Raw genomic sequence first — 23,342 nt, 5'->3', positions numbered from 1 at the left:
TCTACTTTTGAATCAATATTACAATATTAATGAGAATGGATATCGTTAATACAATAATCACGAGTGCTGTGAGCACACAAGCCCCACTGACCTATAGTTGACTTAGTAGACTAGACTTAGTATAGTAGACTTTTTCTTTTCTTTAAACACCATGCTTTAACTTTAATGTCTCAAATTATGTGGTTATAACATCCAGTGTATTATAAAGAATAACTAAAAAATCATGTTTCATATCTTCAAAGAAAATGATATTAACGCACTAGAAATTTTCAATTTACTCCAAACCACATGATGGCAGTTTATCTTTGTGGTTTTCCACTGGGTGTCACAAACAGGAAATTCTGTGCCCTCTACTGGCTTATAGGAACTGAGTTCACCCATATTACTTTTTAAAATATAATTTTTATCATTTTGCCACAGTGATATGCAGTCATGTGGATCCTTTTGGTTTTATTTTAATAAGCAAAACATTTCCTTTGCTGCCAAGAGTTTTCTATTCAATGTTAATGTTGATGTTATGTTTGAATGCCTGACTACCTTTACACTGGGAAGTATATAGCACTTCTCAAATATTAAATATATTCTTATTGCCTCTGCCAAAAAGGTTATGTTGTTGGTAGCGCTTGGGTGCATCTTTTTTCTGTAAACATGATTGCTAGAAAAGTTTTGAATGCATTCTGATCAAGCTTTGTAGGGGTGTAAAATTTGTCAATGTAATGATTTATTGGTGGAAAATTGACAAATCCGTTTTATAAATTAGAAACTATGATTCTTACAAGTGTGGTGTTTATGGTCAACATATAGAGAGTACCATATCTGAAGACTTAAACCTCTTTTTGACTTCTGACATTACCTTAAAGCTCGACAGAGTGATCTTAAGGTCAAAGTGGTAATAATGCTATGTAGAGCTATTTACAACGATGTTTCTTACTACCATTGTCTGTATTTACAACATATAGGTATATAGGAAATGACATATGATGATATATTGGGATTTCTGATCTTATTTGACTTCTTCAAGGTCAAATAAGATGAAACTTTCATAAAATAACTAGCTTCAAAAGTTGATTCTGTTCATCTAGATGTAGCGTTTTCAGTGGGTGAAACGTTTCGTTACTCATCCAAATGACTATCCTTGTATTGGCAACATTTAGGATAAAATACTGGTATATGGGGTTTCTAAATATCACCTTAACATCTGCATCCAACTATCCTGTCACATATGACCTCACTTTCACATTTCACATTTTCATATTGACCCCAAAATGTGTTATAAACTGCAAACATCTTAAAGTACGATTAAAAAGAACAAAGATAACAAAATTAATATGCACAAAACATAAAACTATCCCCTTAAAAGTGCCTCGGTGAAGGTTTGCACTCTCTTTGTGCTTCTCGTTAAATTTTGTGCTCTTGATTTCAACTTTTACGATTTCAGTGGGCTCTCAACGGATGGACAAAAAGCTGCTTTTGGAGATCTAAACCTTTATTATGGGCTGCACAACAAAACAATTCTCATTCAAAACAAAAAAACAAACACCTTATCTAACATCGTAGTACAGGTGGGTGTTTTGTCTCAAATCCCTGATAAAATGTCTCCTCGGAATGATTTCTACATATTTACAAGCAAATAATTATTAGTTATTGCGTGACAGTAGAGGCCTGCACATGATTCGCTGCCTTCTCAGAGAGGATTGTCGAAGTGCATTATTTCCATCCTTTATTCTTCAGCTTTGTTCAGTAGCGTCAGTCTTTTCCTCTGTATGTGATGTTCGTAAAGGTTGATGTCGCTCCCTTGTAAAGAGGATTGTGCCCCTGTTAGTCAAACACACACGAGGAGATACGAGTCAAGGGGCGGTTTATGGTAATGACACAATAGAAAAGTCCACATTTAAAACAGCTATTTCATGTCATCATTTAAGCAGACATGCTAACTTGAGTGTGTGGTTTTGTGTTACTTGTGAGCAACTTAAACCTACTGTGATTCCTTGTGGTTTGAGGCCTGTGGGATTTAGTTGTGTTCTTTAGGCCACAAACAGGCTTATTACCAGTAAAGGCTGATTAGCGCTGGCTAATTTAAACCCAGCCCTTCCGTTGGCTGCTTTTTTGTTCTGTTGGTAGTAACAGCATGTAACAGAAATAATAAAAAACATCTTCAGACAACGGGAGCAAGACACTGCGTGTGTGGGCTCTTTGTGTGTGTGTGTGTGAGTATGTGTGTATAGGAAGGTGCAGGCATGTTTGCATACTTGAGTGTGTGCAAAGACTGCATTGAATCCTCAGTGCTTTCTATGATAATATTAAACAAATGCTGCACTTGCAGTTTCCCAATTCACTACTTCAGAGTCCGTTCACTTACTGTTTCCCACTTGGCGCGAGCGCGTTCTTCCTCAAATTTGGCAAACTCCCGTCTGTCGTGGATGGTAACCAGCAGCTTCCAGATAAGCAGAGCGGCCAAGCCCAGGAACAAAATGGCTCCTGCCACTGACAGAAGCACTACCAAAATGTCTGGACCCTTGGGGCAGTCTAAACAGAAGGAGGAAGTGATAAAGGAATGAGCAGATAAGCCAGAGGTCAGGCCAGAGGAAATGATTTTATAACTGTGTTTCATCTCTGGTTCTTATTGATTTAATCTCGCTAATATCGCAACGTAGTCCCCTACTAACTGCAGTGAGTTTTCAGAGTCAGCGGTTATAACGCCTGTTATAAAGGCAGATGTACAGCTTTAAACTTAATAGCATGGTTCTTTTTAGCATGGCTGACAGTTTTCTAATTGCCATCAGGTTTTTAAGTGACGGAAGAGAACAAGGGAAGCGTAACAGTCCTGAACAGGATGTTAAAGACCAGAGAGAAGAGTGGAAGATGGCCCAAAGTGGAAAACATCTTACAGCAAGGCCACAATCCTCTCCTCCCTCACTGCGGTCAGGCAAAACTCTCCAGTACTCTGATTTGCACAATGTCGCACAATGACGGGCATTATGCTCCTTCAAAGAGTCACGGACATGAACCACTTCAAAAGTGGAACAACTCATCACATTTGCTAGCCTTGTTCGCATGACTAATTTCTCTTCAATAATTCCCCCAAGTTTTACAGTCAAGTAGAGGGACTGCGAAAGTTTAAGTTGCTTGTAAGGTTTGGGAATTTGAGGAGCAAAAGTGTCTTTTATATCTCTCACAATCTCTTACAGTAGTTCACTAATGTTTTGGCTACAAGTTTTGAGGCTTAATTAGTCCCCAGAGTGCAATCTTGCTCCAAAAAAGGTCTGCAGAAGTTCCTACAGTATGAGTTATTTCACATGAGAAACTTCTAGATCTTTATTTTTCCACTGCGGTCTACTTGGTCAATTAAAGCGTATGTGACTCAATCAAAAAAGCTGATGAACTGAAAAATATTTGAGCCAAAATGTGATGACAGATATGAGGTAATCAAATATTATTCAACCACCCCCATATGGTCCTAAATTTAGAGTTCTCAGCATAAAGAAAATGACATTTTAAAGTTTTTTCTTAAGCTTCTCAAAAATGTGTAATGAATTAATACTAATCACACGTAGAAAGCATCAGCATTATGTGAATTTCTCCCTGAGGATGAATAAAGCATCCATACATCATTATTAACTTATTTTCTGGTCACCAGATGAGTCTCAGTGTGATATTTAGCTTGAACTTTTTATTTTTAATGCAATCTGATGCAAGCCTACTATGAAGTTTTGTCATTAAAAAAGTGTTATGGTGCTGCAGTGAATAAATATGTGGTACGCATGTATACACCGGACAACCAAATGATGAGGCGAAAGATGCCAACGTGTTAAACAGTAAGAATGCTCCTAGAGCTGTAATGCTCTATGGGTTCCTCATAATGTCGGTATATCTGTGTGGCGTGTGGTTACATGCACATATGCACGTGAAAAGCGGTGTTGGGCAACCAAAGCAACGAGGGCGAACTTTTACAGCCAACATCAAAGCTGCTCTCATCTTCCTCCTTCTATCATTATAAATTAGCTCTACTTCCTGCTCTTCAGCCGACCCTTTAATGCTCATAGCCCATCAAAGTCTACATGGAAATCAGTCTTGGCTGACACTATTGATTAATGTGATTTACCAACTTTTTCTTATGTTGTCTCGATTTTTTTTTTTAAAGCTTAGACAGCTTTGAAGGGTGAGTGATACAGCTTCACGTTTCCTTCGCTGTTCTTTTGGTTACTTATTTTCTTCCATATCCTCAAGAGGAGAGCACGAGAGGGCTTTCTCTCTGCGATATGTATAGTCAGCATGTTCCCAGAGGAGCTGGGCAGCTATTTACAGCCCTCTTTGACACGGCAGGGTGCCCCGTGTTCAAGGCAAATTGTGGTGTATTTCTCTGATACCCAGTTGTGCTTAAATTAAACACACACATTCATTAAAAGTAGACCCAAGTACAGATTTTCTCTGAGGGCAGAAAGCTATTTTACTGCCCCACACTTTTTCTATTTGGCCACTTAACAAGTGAGAGAGCAGGCATCGGGGAAGTGACAGCTTGTAGTTGGGTGAACACAAAGCACTAAAAAGTTTTGCCAGAAATTTAAAAAATGCAGATGATGGTGAAAGATTGTTATTGCAGGTTTATCCTCATCTATTCAGCATTTGTGTTGATTACATCTGGTAAAAAAAGCAACAGATTCATATTTATAACCCATAATATTAAATTACATTAAATTAGCAATTAAAAGTAGAGATGAATCTATTGACTGGCTAGGGAATGGAATCAGATTACTCCCTTTCATGCACGTACAACACGTACACAGTGGCGCAGGCAAATAGTTGCACGTGTACTCACAGTCATACACTAACATGAGTGAAGACGCAAGTTTGCCACAGTAAACCATGGGGGGGAGTCACTATGAAAACATTTTTAACAAAAAACCTAATCACATACTTAAAACAACCATACCCAGCTATAATGGACATTTTAAAGAAGCTAACACCGGCAAAGCACTTAATGTTTCTTACCTGGCTCTTTGACAACAAAGAGGATGGATTTGCCACTGGCATCTTCATAATACTGAAAACGCTCCACGCAATCGTTCTCATCTTTGTAGGTGCAATTCACCGCATTTGTGTCATGGAGCTCTGTGTGGAAAAATGTTGACGTTACATTACAAGTTAGACAAAATGACCCCTTTAATGGATTGTTCCACCTTGTGCATTTATGGAATTATTATTAACATTAACCAGCAGTGCCAAAATACAAATCATCTCACCTAATTCATCCACAAGAACAATCTCATCCTTGCAGATTCGAGAGCAGGTTTTGTCCTCAATCAGTTTGCCCCTCTTGAAGTGCTTACACTCCACACACTCCCTGTTAAAATGTAAAATATCAACAATCAGTTGATTTAAAGGAGCTAAATTGAATATCTCTGTATGTAAACTCACTTCTTCATGGTACAGGCGTCGGGGCAGGTGGGACACTTGTCACACGTGGCTCCGTAGGCACCTGGTTGCGTGCACTCGCAGGCTCCGCACACGCACTGACCCCTCCCGCTGCACAGGAGGCCCAGGCTGGACATACAAGTGTCTGTACGTCTGGAGCAGTTACAGTTCTCACCCTGCCAGTCTGGTGCGCACTGGCAGAAGCCACAGTTACAGACACCGTGCCCTGAGAATAAACAAAAAACAAGAGGAGGACAATATGACAAGAAATTTTATGTGAAAAAGAGGGCGCAGCACGAGTTGGGGAAGAAGGACGCTTTTGGCATCTGGGATGGTTGTAACGTCAATCATTTGGCATCACATAGTTTACACACTGTCTTACACAAACATATTTATTTTGTTGCAAGTTTTGACAAAAGCTTATACACATGCTCATTATTTTCATGACTTTATTATTAAAGAAATTAATGTTATGTACCATTTTATAATCTGCTGGGCGTAAGGTACCTTTACAAACTCTCAAATTTAAAATAAATGCAATTGGGTAGTCCTTTTTTAGGTGGTCAGCATGAGTTAGTAATGGCTGGCCACTGCTTATTAAATGGTTATGACTGAACTAACCACAAACCTGTGTCATACAATTCTTTTTGCCCTATTTACGGGCTCTTCTCTGTACCTTGAAAAAGATTTACCATGTTGCTTAGCCTTCAAACACTTCAAACCCAGCATCTACAGCCATGCTGAAGTCAAGCTAGCATTTCATGGCAATAATAATAGCCAGAAATCTAACCCAAATTAAATTTAAAGGTTTAATTCAATTCAGTTTTATTTATAAAGCACTAAATTCCAACAAAAGATGCCACAATAATCCAGCAAAAACCCAACAATTAGAAGACTTTTTAATTGTAGCTAGTTAAAAATAAGTATTATTTCTTGCAGACATTCAGTGGTCCTGTAAGTTCATGACTTTACACTGGAAACACTGGAAACCAGAAGCGGAATATTAAACTGCTAGAGGTTAAAAACCTATTTCACTGTTTGTCTGCGGTGACTGCATTGCTTTTATATTTGGCTGCGTGATGAAGCGCATATCTGAGCAAATTTGTACACATTGTCTTTTTGTTATTCCACGAAACTCTGTGTGAATGTGAGTGTACATGCCAGTAAGAGAGACGGGGCAAAAACATTGTGGCTTTCCACCACAAAAAACAATGCCCAGATAAACAATGACACAGGAAGCTGCTTGGCACAGTCTAACTGGATAAAGGATGATCCACGGATAAACTGTCATTATCACATGGCCACAAGACCTCTAGCTTTTAATTAGATCATTCTGTGGAGGAAAATACAATGGTCCACACACTGAATAAGATATTTCAAGACAACAGAAGACTATGTGTGTTCTGCACACACATAGTCTCTGAACATTTCCAGTACTCTCCCTCTTGGCCAAACATGAGTTTATTTTTAGCGTCATTACACCACACTAGCCAATGAGTAAGAATAAAGGTATTTTCATGTTACTCTATGGACTTTGGGGTGCACAGGAAAACATTTCCTTGTGAGACCGGCTGAGATGGATGTGGATAGTTTTTAGTGGCATATGAGCTCTACTTAAAAACTACCTAATACAAGCTGCTTAGCAAATAAATTCAACCTAAATAGCATCAGGAGGTACTAGTGCATAAGTGTAATAACACTATGTCTACATGATATGAAAAGTTGCATTTGTATCAAAATATCTGTCATATAATTAAAAACAAAACAAAAACAAACCAAGAAACAGAACTGAACTATAAAAACGAAACTGAACTGATTGAACCCATGCTGGAAACTAAATTAAACTAAACAGAATATATAAAAATGTAATGTAACATTGTGAAAGCTGTTCACCAGATGTGGAGTTCAGGGTCAATTAGCTTAGTTAGCTTAGCTTCCTTGTTAGCAAAAAGCAAAGAAATAAAGCTAGCCTGGTTATCCTTGCAGCTGTTGTTTTAAATTTTCTTTTGGCACAAATTAAAAATGGGAAAAATAAAACAGTAAGTTTTTAAGTAAGTTTGTGATCTCTGCACTTGGATAACATTTCCCCCTGCGTTCAGTGTTTATGCTAAGCTAGCTGCGAACAATAGTAAGAACGTTAAAAAAAACAAAGAAAACTTTATTCTTACTTTGTTGCTGTTACAAGACTGCAACAGACAGTCATAAAAAACACCTCACCGATCTTATCAAAGCATTCAAATGAAATAGTAAAGACATTAAATGCTGGTAATGTTGGGTTTAGTTTAAGGGAAAGTGGCAAAAACTGATTACATGTTGGATTTTTACTAATCGGGTCCTCATTAATGGGGTTTGGAATTAACAACACGCAAGCACTGCATTAATGACACGAGATTGATCATTTCATCAAACTTCTAAAGCAATAAACTTTTTTATTTTTTTACCATTACCTCTATTCTAACATGAGCCAAAATGTCTTGCCAGCAAACCCAATGATGCTTAGTCTCACGTGCATAATAGTTTTTCTTGAACATGTAGGCATTTTTTACATGACAGCATGTGATGTCATTCTGATACTTTCATGGTTTTGACACAGCAGCATGGTTTTTATTTAAAAGCACTAAAACATTGAAAGTAATAAAAAGTAAAGTGATAACCTCACCTCACTGTTTGAAAATCTCAACCACAACAAAGACACAAAATCTCTTGCGTAGAAGAAAATCACCATCAGTATGTTTTGTTGTGTGTTCATGAATCCCTTCAAATTCTTTAGTACAAAAGGTTTGGATGACACAAACATATAACCTGAGCTGACACTCACACGTAGTGCACATACACCAAACCAGATGTTTATTGTGAATGTAGCCCATATCCAGAGGGGAGAGTTTTTACTGTATATAATTCTTCCCAGGTGAGGTGGGTGGCAAGTCAGTGTGGTGAAAGGGACAAACGACCTCAGCTATAAAAGTGCGCGCATTCTACAAAACTCTACCACAACCATACAGAAAAATCAAGATAGAAGTCAGTGGGTCATTTCGACCCACTACAGCTTTCGGGGGGGAACAGCTAAGGTTGGGCTATCTCTTGGCTGGGTATATCTCAGTTGTTTGCCAGCAACTTCACAGACCACTGTGGCCGGCCAAAAATAATAATAGAAAAAAAGTCCAGCACATACAATCTCTCCTGCACTACTTGCTGCCCTCACTAAACCCCAATGCACCATTTTGAAGTTAATCCTTGAACAGAGCTACTCCCATTTCTAGTCTTCCTTTAAAAAGCAAATACTGGTTAATAATTAAAGATATCTACAGCAGGAAATTGAATATTTATAGGGAATAACAGACTATATTAGACTGTCTTAATATTTTTTGTAAATGGACTGATTCTTATATAGCATTTTTCTACTCTCCCGGAGTACTCAAAGCGCTCTATACAACATTCACCAAATCACACCCGTTCTCACAATCACTTTCTCTTTACATAGTGCTTTCTAAATACATTCATACTCTGATGGGTGCATCGAAGAGCAACTTGGGGTTAGTATCATGCCCAAGGATACTTGACATGCAGACTGGAGGAGCCAGGGAATGAACCACCAACCTTCCACTCAGTAGATGACCTGCTCTACCTCCTGAGCTACAGCCTGTTGACTAAACTGTTGACCATTAAGCACATCACTGATTAATACTCATTCATTTAAAATCCTAAAGCAAAGTAAATACACAAGAAGCCTGCATGTCTTTCTTACTGTAACTCATGAGGCCTTACCCGAGCAGAGTTCTCCCTTGTAGCGCAGGCAGTTGAAGTCATCACACTCACACAGCTTTCCCCACACTTTCCCAAAGTCACTGCTGTGGCACACGCACTGGCCACACACGCAGTCTCCGCGGCCGCTGCAGATAGCCGACTGAGGTCCTCCGGATCCTGCAGGTCCACTGCAGCGATCCTGCGCCATGGGGTTGTAATCGCCTTCGGCACATTCGCAATGTGGTCCTAAGCGACCTGGGTGGCACAGGCATATGCCACACTCAAAGGTGCCATTGCCGTTGCTACATTTGGGGCTATCAGGCTGGGCTTTGGCCTGGCACTTGCAGTCGCACTCAAAGGTGACAGTGATGGAGAGGGCATCCTTGAAGCCCACAGGTTTGATGATAAAGGTTTTCTTTTTTTTGGATGGGCAACCACGAGCACGAGCCTCCACACTGAAAGAGACCTGCCAAAGAGCACAGAAGCGTAAAGAAAAAAGGAGACACTTATACTAATTTTTACTTGTTTCTTTTTTTTTTATGGCATCCAGACTCAGCATTATCTAATCGCTGTCAGAGAAAACAGCACAAAGCAGATGTAACACAAGGAATGCCTCCAAATGTATTTAGTCAAAGTAATTGTTCATTCAGTGTTGCATGCCAGATCTGGTAAATGTGGGGAGTTACTACATCTGGAGAGATGGCCATATATGGAAATAATAATACCAGCTGAGGTAAAGAGAAAGAAATGTGTAGAGGCCAGAAAATGTCACCTGGAGTGAAGAAAGACAAAGAAAAATAGCCATAGACGCTTAGATAAAGAAAAATGCAAAAACTAACAAAGAGAACTATTTAAAAAAGGATCTTAAGACAAAAAAACATGAAGAATAAAAAATAAAGTTAGAGACTGTCATTTGTTTTTCCATCTTTTACTCCTTGACACTATGAGAAAAAGGGAAAATCCAACTCAGATAGAAGAAATAAGGGAAATGGAAACATACCAAAAAAAAAGACCCATATGGAACTAATTTGTTATTTTTGTTTATAGGGAACAATGGTCTCTCGAGATGGGTTATATTCTGAGTACAAGCAGAATCTTTTAAATATGAATTGTTAAAATATTCCTTGAAAAAACTAAATGTGTTTAGGCGACTGTGTCCTTCTTTAAATAATTACAGTAACAAAAAAAAACTACACTGAAAGTAAGTTAATTAGTCTCATGAAGGATGTTTTCCTGAGTGTGAGTATGTAAACAATCACGATCACTGTACATCCTTATCTGAAACAAATAAAGCAAGGAAACAACCATGTACAGTCAACTAGGTGCGACAGAGGTTATGGTTAACACCTGTAGATAAAGATCACAGTCAGATTACTGCCTTTCTCCCCTTTCTGTGGTAATTCAGAATCTACCTTATTAATCCTAAATCTTCTTTTATGTGGGTAAAGTTTTTGGGCCACCTTTCTTTGGTTACTCATGTTGTGACTACATTGTAGAAAAAGTGCAGTATTAATCTGAATATATAACTAGCTTTATATGTAATACTCCATTTAGTCAAAATATCACTGAACAAGCATTGGCCAGCCATTACTAACTCATGCTGACCACCTAAACAAGGTCTACCCAGTTGCATTTATTTGAACTATTTTATATAACTGTTGATAAAGATCATAAGTATTGTGAGTATTATGAGTAGATCATGAGTATTACTGTTTACAGTAATGGGAAAAAGTTCACCCTCTTTCAATTCTAAGATTTTACACATGAGAACACAATACAAAGTCCTTAGCAGGTCCTAAAATGATTTGAATATAAGTTCTGATGAACAGCAACACATGATAAATATAAATTACTCTCTGACAGTCAATATGGATTCAGATCAAAAAGATCAACATCTCTGGCATTAATCGAATCAATTGAGGAGATTACGAATGCTATAGATCAGAAACAGTATGCAGCTGGAGTATTTCTGGATCTCAAGAAAGCATTCGACACAATCAATCATGACATATTAATTAATAAACTGGAACGGTATGGGATTAGGGGGGTTGTACTGCAATGGGTGAAAAATTATTTAAGTGACCGGAAACAATTTGTGAAGCTGGGTGTCCATTCCTCATCATGCTTGGACATTGCTTGTGGTGTTCCACAAGGCTCTGTACTGGGTCCAAAATTATTTATTATTTATATAAATGATATTTGTAAGGCATCTGATATATTAAAATTAGTATTATTTGCAGATGACACAAATATTTTTTGTTCTGGGGGGAATCTAAAGGAGCTGCTGGATACAATTACTTCAGAAATGTGCAAAATTAAAAAATGGTTTAACAGGAACAAACTATCGCTAAATCTAAGTAAAACTAAAATTATCTTATTTGGGAATTCCCTTAGAAATGCACAAGTGCAGATTCATGTAGATGGTGTGGAAATTGAAAGAGTACTTGAACATAAGTTTCTTGGTGTGATTATAGATGATAAATTAAACTGGAAGTCTCATATAAATCATATACATAACAAAATTTCAAGAAGTGTCTCAATCTTGAGTAAAGTAAAACACATTCTGGACCACAAATCACTCCACATTCTCTATTGTTCCCTGATTGCACCGTATTTGAATTACTGTGCAGAGGTTTGGGGCAATACTTACAAATGTTCGCTATCATCAATCTTTATATTACAAAAAAGGGCCATAAGGATAATCCATAAAACTGGTTACAGAGATCATACAAATCCACTATTCTTAAAATCAAAAATTCTAAAATTCACAGATCTGGTTCATTTTCTCACAGCACAAATTATATATAAAGCAATAAATAACCTGCTTCCTGACAATATTCTAAAAATGTTTTCTAAAAGGGAACGGGGTTACAATTTGAGGGGGGAATTAAATTTAAAACATCCTCGTATCCGTACAACATTAAAAAGTTTTTGCATCTCTGTGTGTGGAGTGAAGCTGTGGAACAGACTAAGTAAAGATATGAAGCAATGTCCAAGCATGGCGCAGTTTAAAAAGCGGTTTAAGGATATGGTTTTTACAGGGTACAGGGAAAAGGTAGAGATTTGATAGGGTGTTCTTGTCTAATATTTTCATGTGTGTGCGCATGCACGGGTTTGTTGGTATGGGTATATATGTATGTGTATATGTATGTATGTATGTATGTATATATATATATATGTGTATATGTATATATATATATATGTGTGTATATGTATATGTGTGTATGTATATATATGTATATATATATGTGTATGTGTGTGTATGTATGTGTGTATATGTATATATATATATATATTAAATATATATTAAATATATATAAAATTGTAGGTTGTGTATCCTTCAGGTGTTAATGGGGTTATTGAAAATGTGTATATGTGCGTATGTGTGTATATACGTAGGTATGGATAGATAGAAACATATATGTGTATATATTAAAAAAAAAAAAAAAAAAAATTACACATAACATATAATGTAATTACAAGGAGGTATTTCTGTAGTCTATTGATACTAGATAGTGGAAAAGGGGTGGGATTAAATAAGCTTATGCTTCTTCCTGCTCCTTTTTGAACATGGACGTTATTTGGAGTTGTGGTTGCTCGTTTTCCTTTTGTTTGCTTTGTTCATTTGTCTCTTTTAATTCTATTTTATTTTTTTTTTTTATACTTTTTCAACATGTTCAAAATAAAGATTCAATCAATCAATCAATCAAATATAACACTGTGTTATTAGTTATGTGGCAAAAACGAAACCAAAATGGAGAAGCAGTGTATGAAAAACCATGTACGCCCATGTGCGGGCTAACGCCCACTCACATCCTCGGCCTTCTGCCCTCAGGAAATCACATGATAGGGTGGGGCTAGGTTTCACAATGAGTTCACCTGAAACCTTGGCTGATTGTGTCCTACACCTATTTTCACACCTTGGCTCGTGTCATTAGGTAGAGAATCATTAGGGGTCCCTATGGGGGACACGCCCATAGGGCTTAAATCTGGGACTCTCCACCATTTGACCCTAGAACTGAAGAAGCTTCTTAAGAGGTGAAACGTCTTCAAGCAACTTAAAGAAGTCCAGACGCTTTTCTTTCCAAGCTCCTTAGACTACGATGAGCTGGAGAACCATCACAGACATGTACACCCTTACTGTTTCCATAGCAACAGGGTATATAACAGCCAGGTCGAATTCATTTTCACTTTGGCAGATGGCCGCGCTGCCTGTACTGGAGGTTTCTTCCTGTTAAAAGGGAGTTTTTCCTTCCCACTGTTGCCAAAGCTCTCGCTCATATGGGGGTCATATGATTGTTGGGAGCTTTCTCTGATTTTTTTGGATTATTGTAGAGCCTTACAGTATAAGGTGTCTTGAGGCGACTGTTGTTGTAATTTGGCGACATATAAGTAAAACTGAATTAAATTTAATTTAATAAACTGATAATCAGTGGTTTGTGTAGTTTGTTGGTCTGGCGCATTCAGTTATGTGTGATTTCCAAACAATATATAATCCATTATTCTACAATGAGAAAGATGATTTATAAATAGCAAACATTCAAGCAGTTACCAGTCTCCCCAGGAATGGACTGTTGGAACGTCCAGTACTCAGAGAAACTGTAAAAAACACAACTCAGACTCTACAGGCCTCTTTTAGCATGTTAAATGTTAAAGTTTGTGACAGTAAAATTAGAAAAAGACTGACCAAGTATGACGTGTTTGGAACTTTTTCCAGGAAAAGGCCTCTTTCTCCAGGCCTCTCTAAACAGAACATGGCAGTATGGGTTAGAAATGCTGTGGGGGGGGGGACACCTTAACAAAGCGCTACATGAATGAAGGCTTGAAAATCTCAATTAAGGAGGTGGTCATGATGATACAAACTAATGAATCATGGGGCGTGCTTAGTTTTTTACACACAACTTCTGTTTTTGTTCATTAATCATGTGTTGCTGTTCATCTAATGAGATGAGATTTAGTGAGATTTAGAACATGGTAAAGACCAGAGCTGCCTTATAAGAGTCCAAAAGTAAAAATATGAAAATGGGAACTCCACTCCAACTCATACTGTGGTGATTTTGCTGTACTGACCACAGATAGATGTACAGCCACGTCTCTGTAATATGAAGCCAAACCTTGTAGTTGCAGTGCAAAGTCTAGAAGAACTAACCGTATCTCCTATTTTGAGCCCAGAGCAGGATTTGAAGCCAGGAATGACCTCTCCATTCAGGCAGGTGGCGTTGAAGGAAAGAGACAGTTCCTCTGGGACGCCTTGCAGCTCCAGTTCCACCTTGGAACGAATTTTCTGACGGCAACAGAAAAAAGCAGGAAACACAAACACGCACACATAGCAGGTGGTTTTCAAGACGGGTCATTTCCTCCGCTTAAATATGAGTCAAACAAGTAACTCATAGCAAATTATACACGACATCTTACTGACTTCTCTAATGACTTTATATTTGAGTGTATATTGCAGCGCAAACAGCTAGAATTACTTTTCAGCTCATTCACCTGCATAATAAACTCACATTCAACATAAATAATGAAACCCAGCCAACAGCCTCCTACATTTGGTCAGCTTCACACTTCAGCCACTGGGGAATTTCTCCCGAGACTCTGACTCTACACTGCGTATGACTCACATGCTGTGGGTGTGTGTCAACAAGCACATGTCATCCCCTCAAACACTGTCTCGCCAAGGATGTGTGAGCGTGTGTGTCTGCATGTGCGTGTGTTTTGCACTCACTTTGTACGCCTTTAATATGAGCTGAATAACATTTCCCGAGTCATTGGACAGCGTTCCCACTGTGGTGCCAGGAATCAGCTCACTGTAGTTCTACAACGCACGCAGACAGAGAGACTGTTCTAATCCTGCATCATCAGGGAGTCTTTTAATCATTTATCGATTGCTGCAAATGTCATCTGAATCTCATTAGTTGCAAACATAGAATGCACCCATCCAATACCCACCGAATAAAGATTGCTAATTATTTGATATTAAATCATTACTGTCAAGATGATATTTTACTACATTTTCATTAGTTAATTTGTTCCAATGGATTGCTGTTATATTATCCATCCATCTTGTTGTCCGATTCATGGTTGTGGTAGGCTTACCACAGGGTGCTATGTGACAGACTGCACAGGATAACACAAAGAGACAGACAACTATTCACATTTACATTCACACCTTTGGGCAATTTTAGAATCACCATTTAACCAAACTCCACCAACTGCACGTAAATGGTAAGTGTCTAAGTGCTTTCTATCTAACATTTACACCCATTCAAACTCTGATGAACCCATCAGAAAGCAACTCAAGGTTCAGTATTTTGCCCAAGATACCAGAGTATCCAAAGAAAACCCACAGACTCCACACAGAAGGGCTCCAGGTGGACCTTCTTCCTGTGAGGCAACATTGCTAACCACCGTGCTACCATGCTACTGAAAATTATAAACAGTAATTTATACTGCAAGTAAAACTAATGCTAAAATATTTGTATGTTTTTTCAGTTGTTTTCTGAGTAAATGGCAGAGCAAGTACAAAAAGAAAAACCAATAGTGGGTATTTAGAGAAATTAAGCCACTGTTTCCGCTAGCTTCTGTGGTTTGGTTGATTTTTTCAGTTGCGAGTTATTAGTGCATGAAAGTCGCATGTACCCAGTTATCTTTTTGTGACTTTACAGTCACATTTTTCTTTCATTTATCAGTTTGGACTCATTTTATGTAATTATTATATTTTCTTGTTTTATTTTTTATTTCTGTTCTTAGCCTCTATGACTGATTCCATGTTTTCACCTGTAATTTCCTGCTAATACTAACTTTACTGGGAAGTTCTGTGGGTCAGCTGCTGTTGTTTTTAAATGTGCTGTATTCATAAAAGCTACTTGACTCGACATGCAACAGTTTCCATCCAGTAGCCAAAACTATGTATAAAATACTGTTTGACACCAGTTGGATGTACTAGTGTTTCCAGTTTTGGAAAAACTGACTTTGTCTCCTTCGGTGTCTGAGTAGTGTGCAAACAGTGATTTCCAATGCAGCTTCCAAGAATGTTTCATTTTTTAAAAAAAACAGTGAGGTTCAGTGGACTTCTCTGAAAACACTACTTCTTATTAAAAGAGGATATTTGTTTTCATTTTTAAAAAATGCTTAGTTTATGTTTGCATTTTTTGTTTTTTGAGCAATTATGTTGTAACAGAAGGGGATCGTGTCCACTGCAGAGCTCCTCACCTGGTAAAGGGCAACCACAGGGTTGGTGACTGCAAAGATGAGGTTGATGTTGTTCTCTGACATCTTCTCCGTGATCAGAGCAAGAGATGGATAATCCTGTGGTAACAAAAGGACAATGAAGTTAGCACATACCGCTTACGTGGTTTCCCTTCATTGCCGTCTGTGCACACAAATACTCGGCTTTAATATGCGCTAACCATGGTCGTAGACTTGCTGTACATATTATCAGAGTTCAGGTGGCATCGTCCATCGTTGGGCTGCACGATTCCAGCCAGACGACCATCCAGAGCCACGTGAGTCTTTGCGTCTGAGGTGAAGATCAGAAGGTGGGAAGCATCTGGACGCCAGCCGATCTGCTCCTGGTTCCCATCAAACCAGGTAACAGAAAAGGAGGAAAGTAAACAATAAAGAATTTTTCAGTTCTTTTCAAACAGCAAATCTCCTTCTGATTAACTTAATTTTACCACCCAGCCTTTAAATATTTCTGAGCTTAGATGTGCGTGACGGAGGAGTAAAAGAATGCCAAACCAAATCTCAAGTTATGTCTGTGAGAAGGGGAAACGTGTGTGCTCGTGCAGTCTGCCGCTCCACCTTGCACACAGCAGCCTGGATGATGGCATCAAAGCCTCCCTCCGGGGCATCTCGGTTTCTGGACACCATCTGCTTCTTCACCTCCTCCGTGAAGCGGCCTACTTCCTCCGTCAGAGACAAGACATGTTTGTAGCCAAACTGTGGCAGACAGGTGGTATTAATGCTGCCAAGTAAAGAGAAATTAAATGTTTACTTTGACAGACAGCATCAGGGTTCATCCAAAAGTGCTGTCAACTCCAATAACTGATGACATCTCCACCCATCACCACCCTCAAGAACAATGTTTATGCACAATATAATATGTATGTAAGAAGCAAACATGTTCAGAAGTCATTCAATTAGAACAACTGCAATTTTGTTATGAAATTGAATGCAAAATCTTTACAAAATGCAGTTTACCTGCACATGTCTTCTTGGTTGGTTATGCCTTACAAACCGGCTAACTATATTTTCACATTTTTGACATCACTGGTATTTTAATGTTAAGTAATATATACATAAACAAGAGCGGTTAAGAGTGCAAGTCCCCCTGAAGGGCAAGGCCTATACCAAAACTTTGATGCTATATGCTGATGTCAGCATCGTTTTCTGTCAGTGTGAAGTCCTGTAATGTTGCATTGAAAAAAATGCTTTAAAAAGCTCAGATATAGAGAATGCTTATGTGCTACAATGACTAATAGTCTGGAGATGATCCAATGGAAACTAAAGCTTTTTCTTAATCTGAGTGACCCTAACCTTTGACCTATGAGCTACGACCTTGAACCATTACATACTAAAATGGTGTATTTATCTTTACCCATACAATAGGAGCAGAATTTGCTGGAATCTATAAGCTGCAAAAACTTGAGATTTTAAGCTATAGTCATGCAGTGTATGATTTTGCCAAACTTTATGGTATCATTGTGAAATTGTAGGGTGTCATAATTGAAACAATAAAATGTGTGTTGTACAGTTCTCTCCATGCCCGTTCTTATGATGTAATATTCAATGTGGGTTCTTGAAAATTTTTTAAGCTATCGCTAACCTTAGGTGCTAACAATGAAGGTCAAGGTCAAATCTTCGCCCCCAAGCGCTAGCATAGAGTTGTGAAGTTTGATGAAGAGCCATTAAAAACATGTGAGTAATACAATTTTTTTTAATTGATTTTGACATTTGTTGTGACCTTGACAAGATTTTCAACAAAATTAAATCATCTTGAGCTTTTATTGATATCTACCATCACACAAAATTTGAAAATGATATCTTGAAAACTGTGGATGCTATAAGTTGTATATAAGTCTAGAGTTGTGAGCGGTAAAGTCTGGGCACTGTTGGTCTCATGCATGTCAGTTTTTGACCAACAACCAAATTACAGCGTCATCCGAAAGCCATCAAATAACCTGGCATGGGCAAAAGGAAAAACAAAAAAAAACAATAAACCTTTAAGAGATTTCTCCTTTGTTCATAATTCATATAAAAAACTCTCTTTACTGTGAACGTACCCTCCTCTCGCTCTCCCTTTCTGCTGCAGCCTACTATAAATTCTTCACTTTTCTTATCTTTTATCAAAACATTCCTACAGTCTGGGTCTCACTTTACATGAGCGGGAAAGCAAATGACCCTGGAACCATCAAATCAACGTCACAGGAGCCTCTGGCTGCACTTATGGCACTGGGATGCTCTTCCTCCCTGAGTAGATTACCTGTGGCTGATTCACAGGAGCTGACCAAGCACTTAGAAGCCACATTGAGCCTTTAACAAGTTCTGAGGCTCCGAGACTGCTCGCGTTATTGCTGAGCAACGCTGTGTTTAAATATGTCTTCACAAGACTGACATCATCTGCGTAATGCAGGTACTTAACACACGCAGACGTAAATACTGAAACCACTGAAATCAACACCGGTGGTGACATATGAAGCGTGAAAAAACATTATGGGGAAACAACACCAGATCTGGTTTAAACCCATGATTTTATCTTAGATTTACCTGTAGCAGGGGTTCTTTACAGCCTCTTTTGGTGAAATGTACATGTAAGGTGAGAGCGGCTTGTCCACAAAAGCTCCAAAGCCCATGCGCAGGTTGCTGGTGGTGCGGTTCATGGCCTCCGCCAGGCCTTTGCCGAGCGTCCTCAGGCGGGTGAGATCATCATTCATGGAGTAGGAGAGATCCATTAAGTAGTAGAGATCTACGGGGTAGTCCTCCACCTGCCGCACCTTCACTGTGAAACGTTTAGCATCATCTAGAAAATGAGATGAAGAAATAGTTAAACACTGCTTCCTGATTTTACTGTTCTTCTCGTTCCCTCAGAGAGAACAGTTTCACTCATTTCCTGTGAAACTGTGTAAAAAACCTTATATCCTTATATGTAGGTGCTCACCCGGCCTGAGGGTGATGTGTATTTTCTGAGGCTTTATCTGGGTGACAACTTGCGTCGCTCCCGCTGCCTTGTTGCTGAGGGGCCGGTCCTCGATCACCTGCAGTTTGCTGGTTGGAAACTCCAGGGCTGATGTGGTACAGCCCGCTGCCAGCAGATTACTTTTCAAATCACAGCGGGACAGGCCAGCAACTCCTTGGCCAAAGTCCTGAAAAAAGATGTAGGACATTTTAAAGAGAAAAGCAGACTCGTTGATCTGAATGTAGATTAATTTCCAGTTGTAATTAAATTCAAGAAAAGGGGAGCATATCTGACTGATTTAAAGAGTAAAGTGGAACGGGGAGGACCAGGAGTCTAAAACGGCCTAATCTTATGTTTCCTTTTAGTACTTCAATAAACTTTGCACCCGAAAGAAGTTCAACCAGTTCCTCTCTTGTAGAGGCTGAAGTCATCCTGAAAAAGTATGTTGACTCCCATACTTAATTTCACTATATTAAATCACTGCACTCATTGGTTTGAACCAGAAAATATGACTGTATCCTCGTACACTAACAAGATGTCAGTCACTGAGTTCTGAGTCCCTGGACTCACATAAGCATCCTACTCAGAGTCAGTGAAGCAGTTAAAACCCTTCATTTTCTGTCCTTCTAACTTTGAAAGAGACATGTTGTCTTGTTCACAAATCCAAACCCAAATATTTTAAAATGTGCATGGAGTCAAAGACTAGAAGTGGCTTCACCACAGAGACCACTGAGAGTGTTCTTCCAAACCAGATTATAGCTGGCTGATGAAGAGATCTGTACCACCGTGTACCAGTCTGGTTGGCAGAAAGCTAAGCTTGTAAATGAAGTGAAGTGGGGGGAAAAAAGGGACCCAACCTCTTTGGAGCACCACGCACAGCTGGGGTGCACATCCAGACACTCCTTGCATGTGCTGGCTCCTCTGGAGGTGCAGACATTTGAACCTGGAACCAGGAGAAGAAGCACTAGATTGATTTAACCGATACTGATTGGTTCCTTTCACTAAGAGGAACATTTGGGATCATCTGCTTTACGTGGGTGTGAATTCTCTTGTTTTTCTGAGAGATTTCAACTTTTTGGCTTCAGAACAGAATTTTAGGTCATTTCTCGTCAAGGAAGATGAAGCTCAGAGAAAACATTCTTAAACTAGCAATGCATTACCAAGTAAAACCAGTCTCAGACATGAACATGTGTTATGCAGTGATAAAACAAAGCATTGACTGCAGCCACAAGGTGAATTGTGGTTTAAGATAAGTAAATTATCAGCTGCATGTGGCAAGCACTTTGTGTTCACTAAAGCTAGCACAAGCATCTGTGTTGTCTTGAATATAAGACTATATTTCACTGAAATAGGCTTCAACTACTGCACCAACATATGAAGAAAACAATTTTAAAGATCAACTCAAAAACTGTAAACTAAACATCTGCATTCCCAAATGCTAGGAAACAGTGACCAAGATGGTTTATGAAGATCTGTTCTGTTTTGCGAGCATGCTTGTGAGACTGCATGTATGTGCCCACTCTGTGTTATACCTTACCTCCAGTCGTTTGTGCCACTTAAAATACCTTAATAGAACTGTTATGTTATAGCTGTTGTATTTTCTGCTGCCCTCTTGGTCAGGTCTCTCTTGAAAAATGAGGCTTTTATCCGGATAAATAAAGAATTTGCCAAAAACTGATTGCAGCTTCTACCTTTCTGGCTCAAATAACTTGATATCATTCACAAAAGTTTGATGGATTACAGCAGTTTAAATGCCAGTAATCATTTCTGGCAAATACCGGCAATCACTTTTTGGCAGATGATCACTTTTTAAAGTCTTAGCAGAGTTCCTTAAAGGAAGGAAGAGACAGAAAACAGTTAAACTCACCACAAACTGCTGCTATTCCCGCAAAGAACAAAACCCACACGCACAACATCCTCTGCGTCTGGAGAGCGCTCATCGTGCTGAGGGCTCTCTGAGAGGACACAGCTCGCCAGTCAGCTGAGGTGTGTGTTTGAAGAGAAACGAGCAAGAAAAAAATACAACCCTCTGTAATCTAGGCAACTCCAAATAGAGTCAAATGTCTCAGAGCCACCCCTCTACTCCCCATGCTGAGCTCTCATTATTATACTACTAAATATAGTGGGCGGGGAAAGCGCAGCATCCAAAATTGCGACTTTAGGAAGTTTTCTGTTGGCGAAGGGCAGGTTTCGTCATCTGATATGTCAGATTAATGGAGTACGTTTTTGAAACACAGTTAATAAAGTAAGTTTCGTAGGAAAAAACCCAATAAATTAAATATATCTAAAGCCTAAATGTTATTATTTAACGTAAAAAAAAAAAATCGGTTTCTGCTTAAATGAAGGTTGTTTTTTTGTTTTTTTTAACACAGTGGGAAATATTAAACATGTGTTTTTAATTAGGATTTACCGAGTAATACCCGTGAACGTCAGGTACACCGACTGCACGCTGCCCACTAGTGGACAATAGCTGTAAGGACTGAAAAAACCACAGTGCTCCTTTTTGGCAGGTCTGAACAATTGCGTGCAGGGTGCAGGACTGGAAGAAATGTCCACTGTTTCATAAGTGAGTAATACAAATGTTTCTTTGGCGACTTAAAGGCAACAAAATTAGAAGAATTTAGTTTGTTCTGGAAAAAAAATTCATTTAAAACTAATGAAGCAAACTGACTGATGGACACATAGCGAAATAATTTAGTTTCTGCTTCTCCCTTTAAAGTCCCTAAGAAGCACTAACTTTGAATGAACTGAAGAGTTCTCCCTCATGTATGCTCTTAAAGGCTTTTATGAGGAAAGACAGATCTTTATGCACATGACAGGTTTGCTGGTATTAATGCGTCAGCCGGCTCCTTCAACTAAGGTATTTTAAACTTAACTGGAGCTTATAATTCTTAGTCTGATGTTGAAATACTGTAATGGTACTCTGTGTAGTACCAGCTATGTCCAGCAGATGTCAGCCTTGCAATATGTATTTTTTTAGAGCCACTGAAAGCATCTGAATGAGTCAATGATGCATCTATGCGCTGTGTCAGACAAATGCAATTTTGCAGCTACAGTGTCAGATTTTGGCTTTTAGCAGTAAGAATGGTTATGAACACTGAACTGAATTTGTTGGGATGCAAAGATCTTTAGGAAAGGAAAAGTGGGACTGTTTGCAGGTTTTGTTAAAATCAGAAAACCCAAATAGTCCTATCTATTCCCAGTTGTTTATAAAATCACTCAAGGTAAAACTTCACGCTTGACTTCGATGACTTTATGGATGTTTTGACTTCTGGACTGAAAAACTGAGTTTTTGTTTTCGTGATGTTATAAAAAGTGGCGATGACAGATGTGTCTGGTTAGGTGAGGGGTAATTTTTGCTGGATTGTTTGACTCAAATGACAGTTACAGCTGAGCACACTTGGCCTGGCAGCATGATGTGAATGAGACTGGCGAGCGGGATCAGAGCTTTGAGGCATAACATATGTAAACAGTGGAACTGCAGAAATACAATCACTGGCAGAGACAGTGAGGACTGGTCTCATTCACTTGAGCTTGTTTATTAGAAAGCCACTGCTGCCACATGCGAATGTAAAAGCCTTAAACAGAAAAGCACATTTTGCCTTCATCCACTTTTGTCCACCGTCACTCAGCCACATCTTTTTCTCTCCTGCTTTTCCCTCCATCCTTGTCGGGTTCTTCCTCTCTTTGTCTTTGTTACCTTTTTCCTTCCTTTTCCCGAGCCTCCTGTTGCTCAACTTTCCATGTGCTACTTCTTCTCTTGGCCCCACGTTTGCTTTCCCCTCTCAATTTTTTTAAGCTTCTGCAAGCAGTTGCACAACATTCTGCGAGGAAAAAGCTCCCTTTTTTCTCCAGCAGGCTTGATTGACAGCACCCCTTGCACGCTCTGCAGTAGTCGTAGTGTGTGTGTGTGTGTGTGTGTGTGTGTGTGTGTTTGTACGGGATGCATGCATCTCAGTATCGTCCTGTGCCTTTTAGAAGTTTAACTGCAGCATTTAGTCTTTTTGCA

At 38.9% G+C, this 23,342-nt stretch overlaps 1 protein-coding gene across 1 annotated transcript; it reads right to left on the bottom strand.

The window, feature by feature from the left end:
- Positions 1-1,465: 1,465 nt before the first annotated feature.
- Positions 1,466-21,415, bottom strand: itgb3b (integrin beta 3b). The gene is made up of 15 exons (XM_085466314.1): positions 21,201-21,415; positions 20,191-20,276; positions 19,316-19,520; positions 18,925-19,177; positions 16,960-17,122; positions 16,566-16,727; positions 16,369-16,464; positions 14,882-14,971; positions 14,306-14,440; positions 9,178-9,622; positions 5,416-5,638; positions 5,241-5,341; positions 4,990-5,109; positions 2,360-2,526; positions 1,466-1,815 (listed from the first exon to the last, which is right to left on the bottom strand). The coding sequence occupies exons 1-15, from the start codon at positions 21,271-21,273 to the stop codon at positions 1,747-1,749; spliced, it is 2,388 nt and encodes a 795-aa protein (XP_085322440.1). The 5' UTR covers positions 21,274-21,415; the 3' UTR covers positions 1,466-1,746.
- Positions 21,416-23,342: the final 1,927 nt, after the last annotated feature.

This window comes from Copadichromis virginalis, linkage group LG8, assembly GCF_057382275.1.
Source record: "Copadichromis virginalis isolate Kocher_CV1m ecotype Utaka linkage group LG8, C_Virginalis_male_GT1.1, whole genome shotgun sequence".
Lineage (NCBI taxonomy): Eukaryota > Metazoa > Chordata > Actinopteri > Cichliformes > Cichlidae > Copadichromis > Copadichromis virginalis.
This window is presented reverse-complemented; position numbering and strand designations above follow the sequence as displayed.

What these genes read in the sequence shown, in the direction of transcription:
- itgb3b (XM_085466314.1), bottom strand. Translation starts at nt 21,273, where the DNA reads ATGAGCGCTCTCCAGACGCAGAGGATGTTGTGCGTGTGGGTTTTGTTC. An exon ending in GTAAAGAACCCCTGCTACAG is followed by an intron (nt 17,123 to 18,924) that starts GTAAATCTAAGA and finishes TTTACTTGGCAG; the next exon opens with CATTAATACCACCTGTCTGC. An exon ending in ACAGCAAGTCTACGACCATG is followed by an intron (nt 16,465 to 16,565) that starts GTTAGCGCATAT and finishes TTGTTACCACAG; the next exon opens with GATTATCCATCTCTTGCTCT.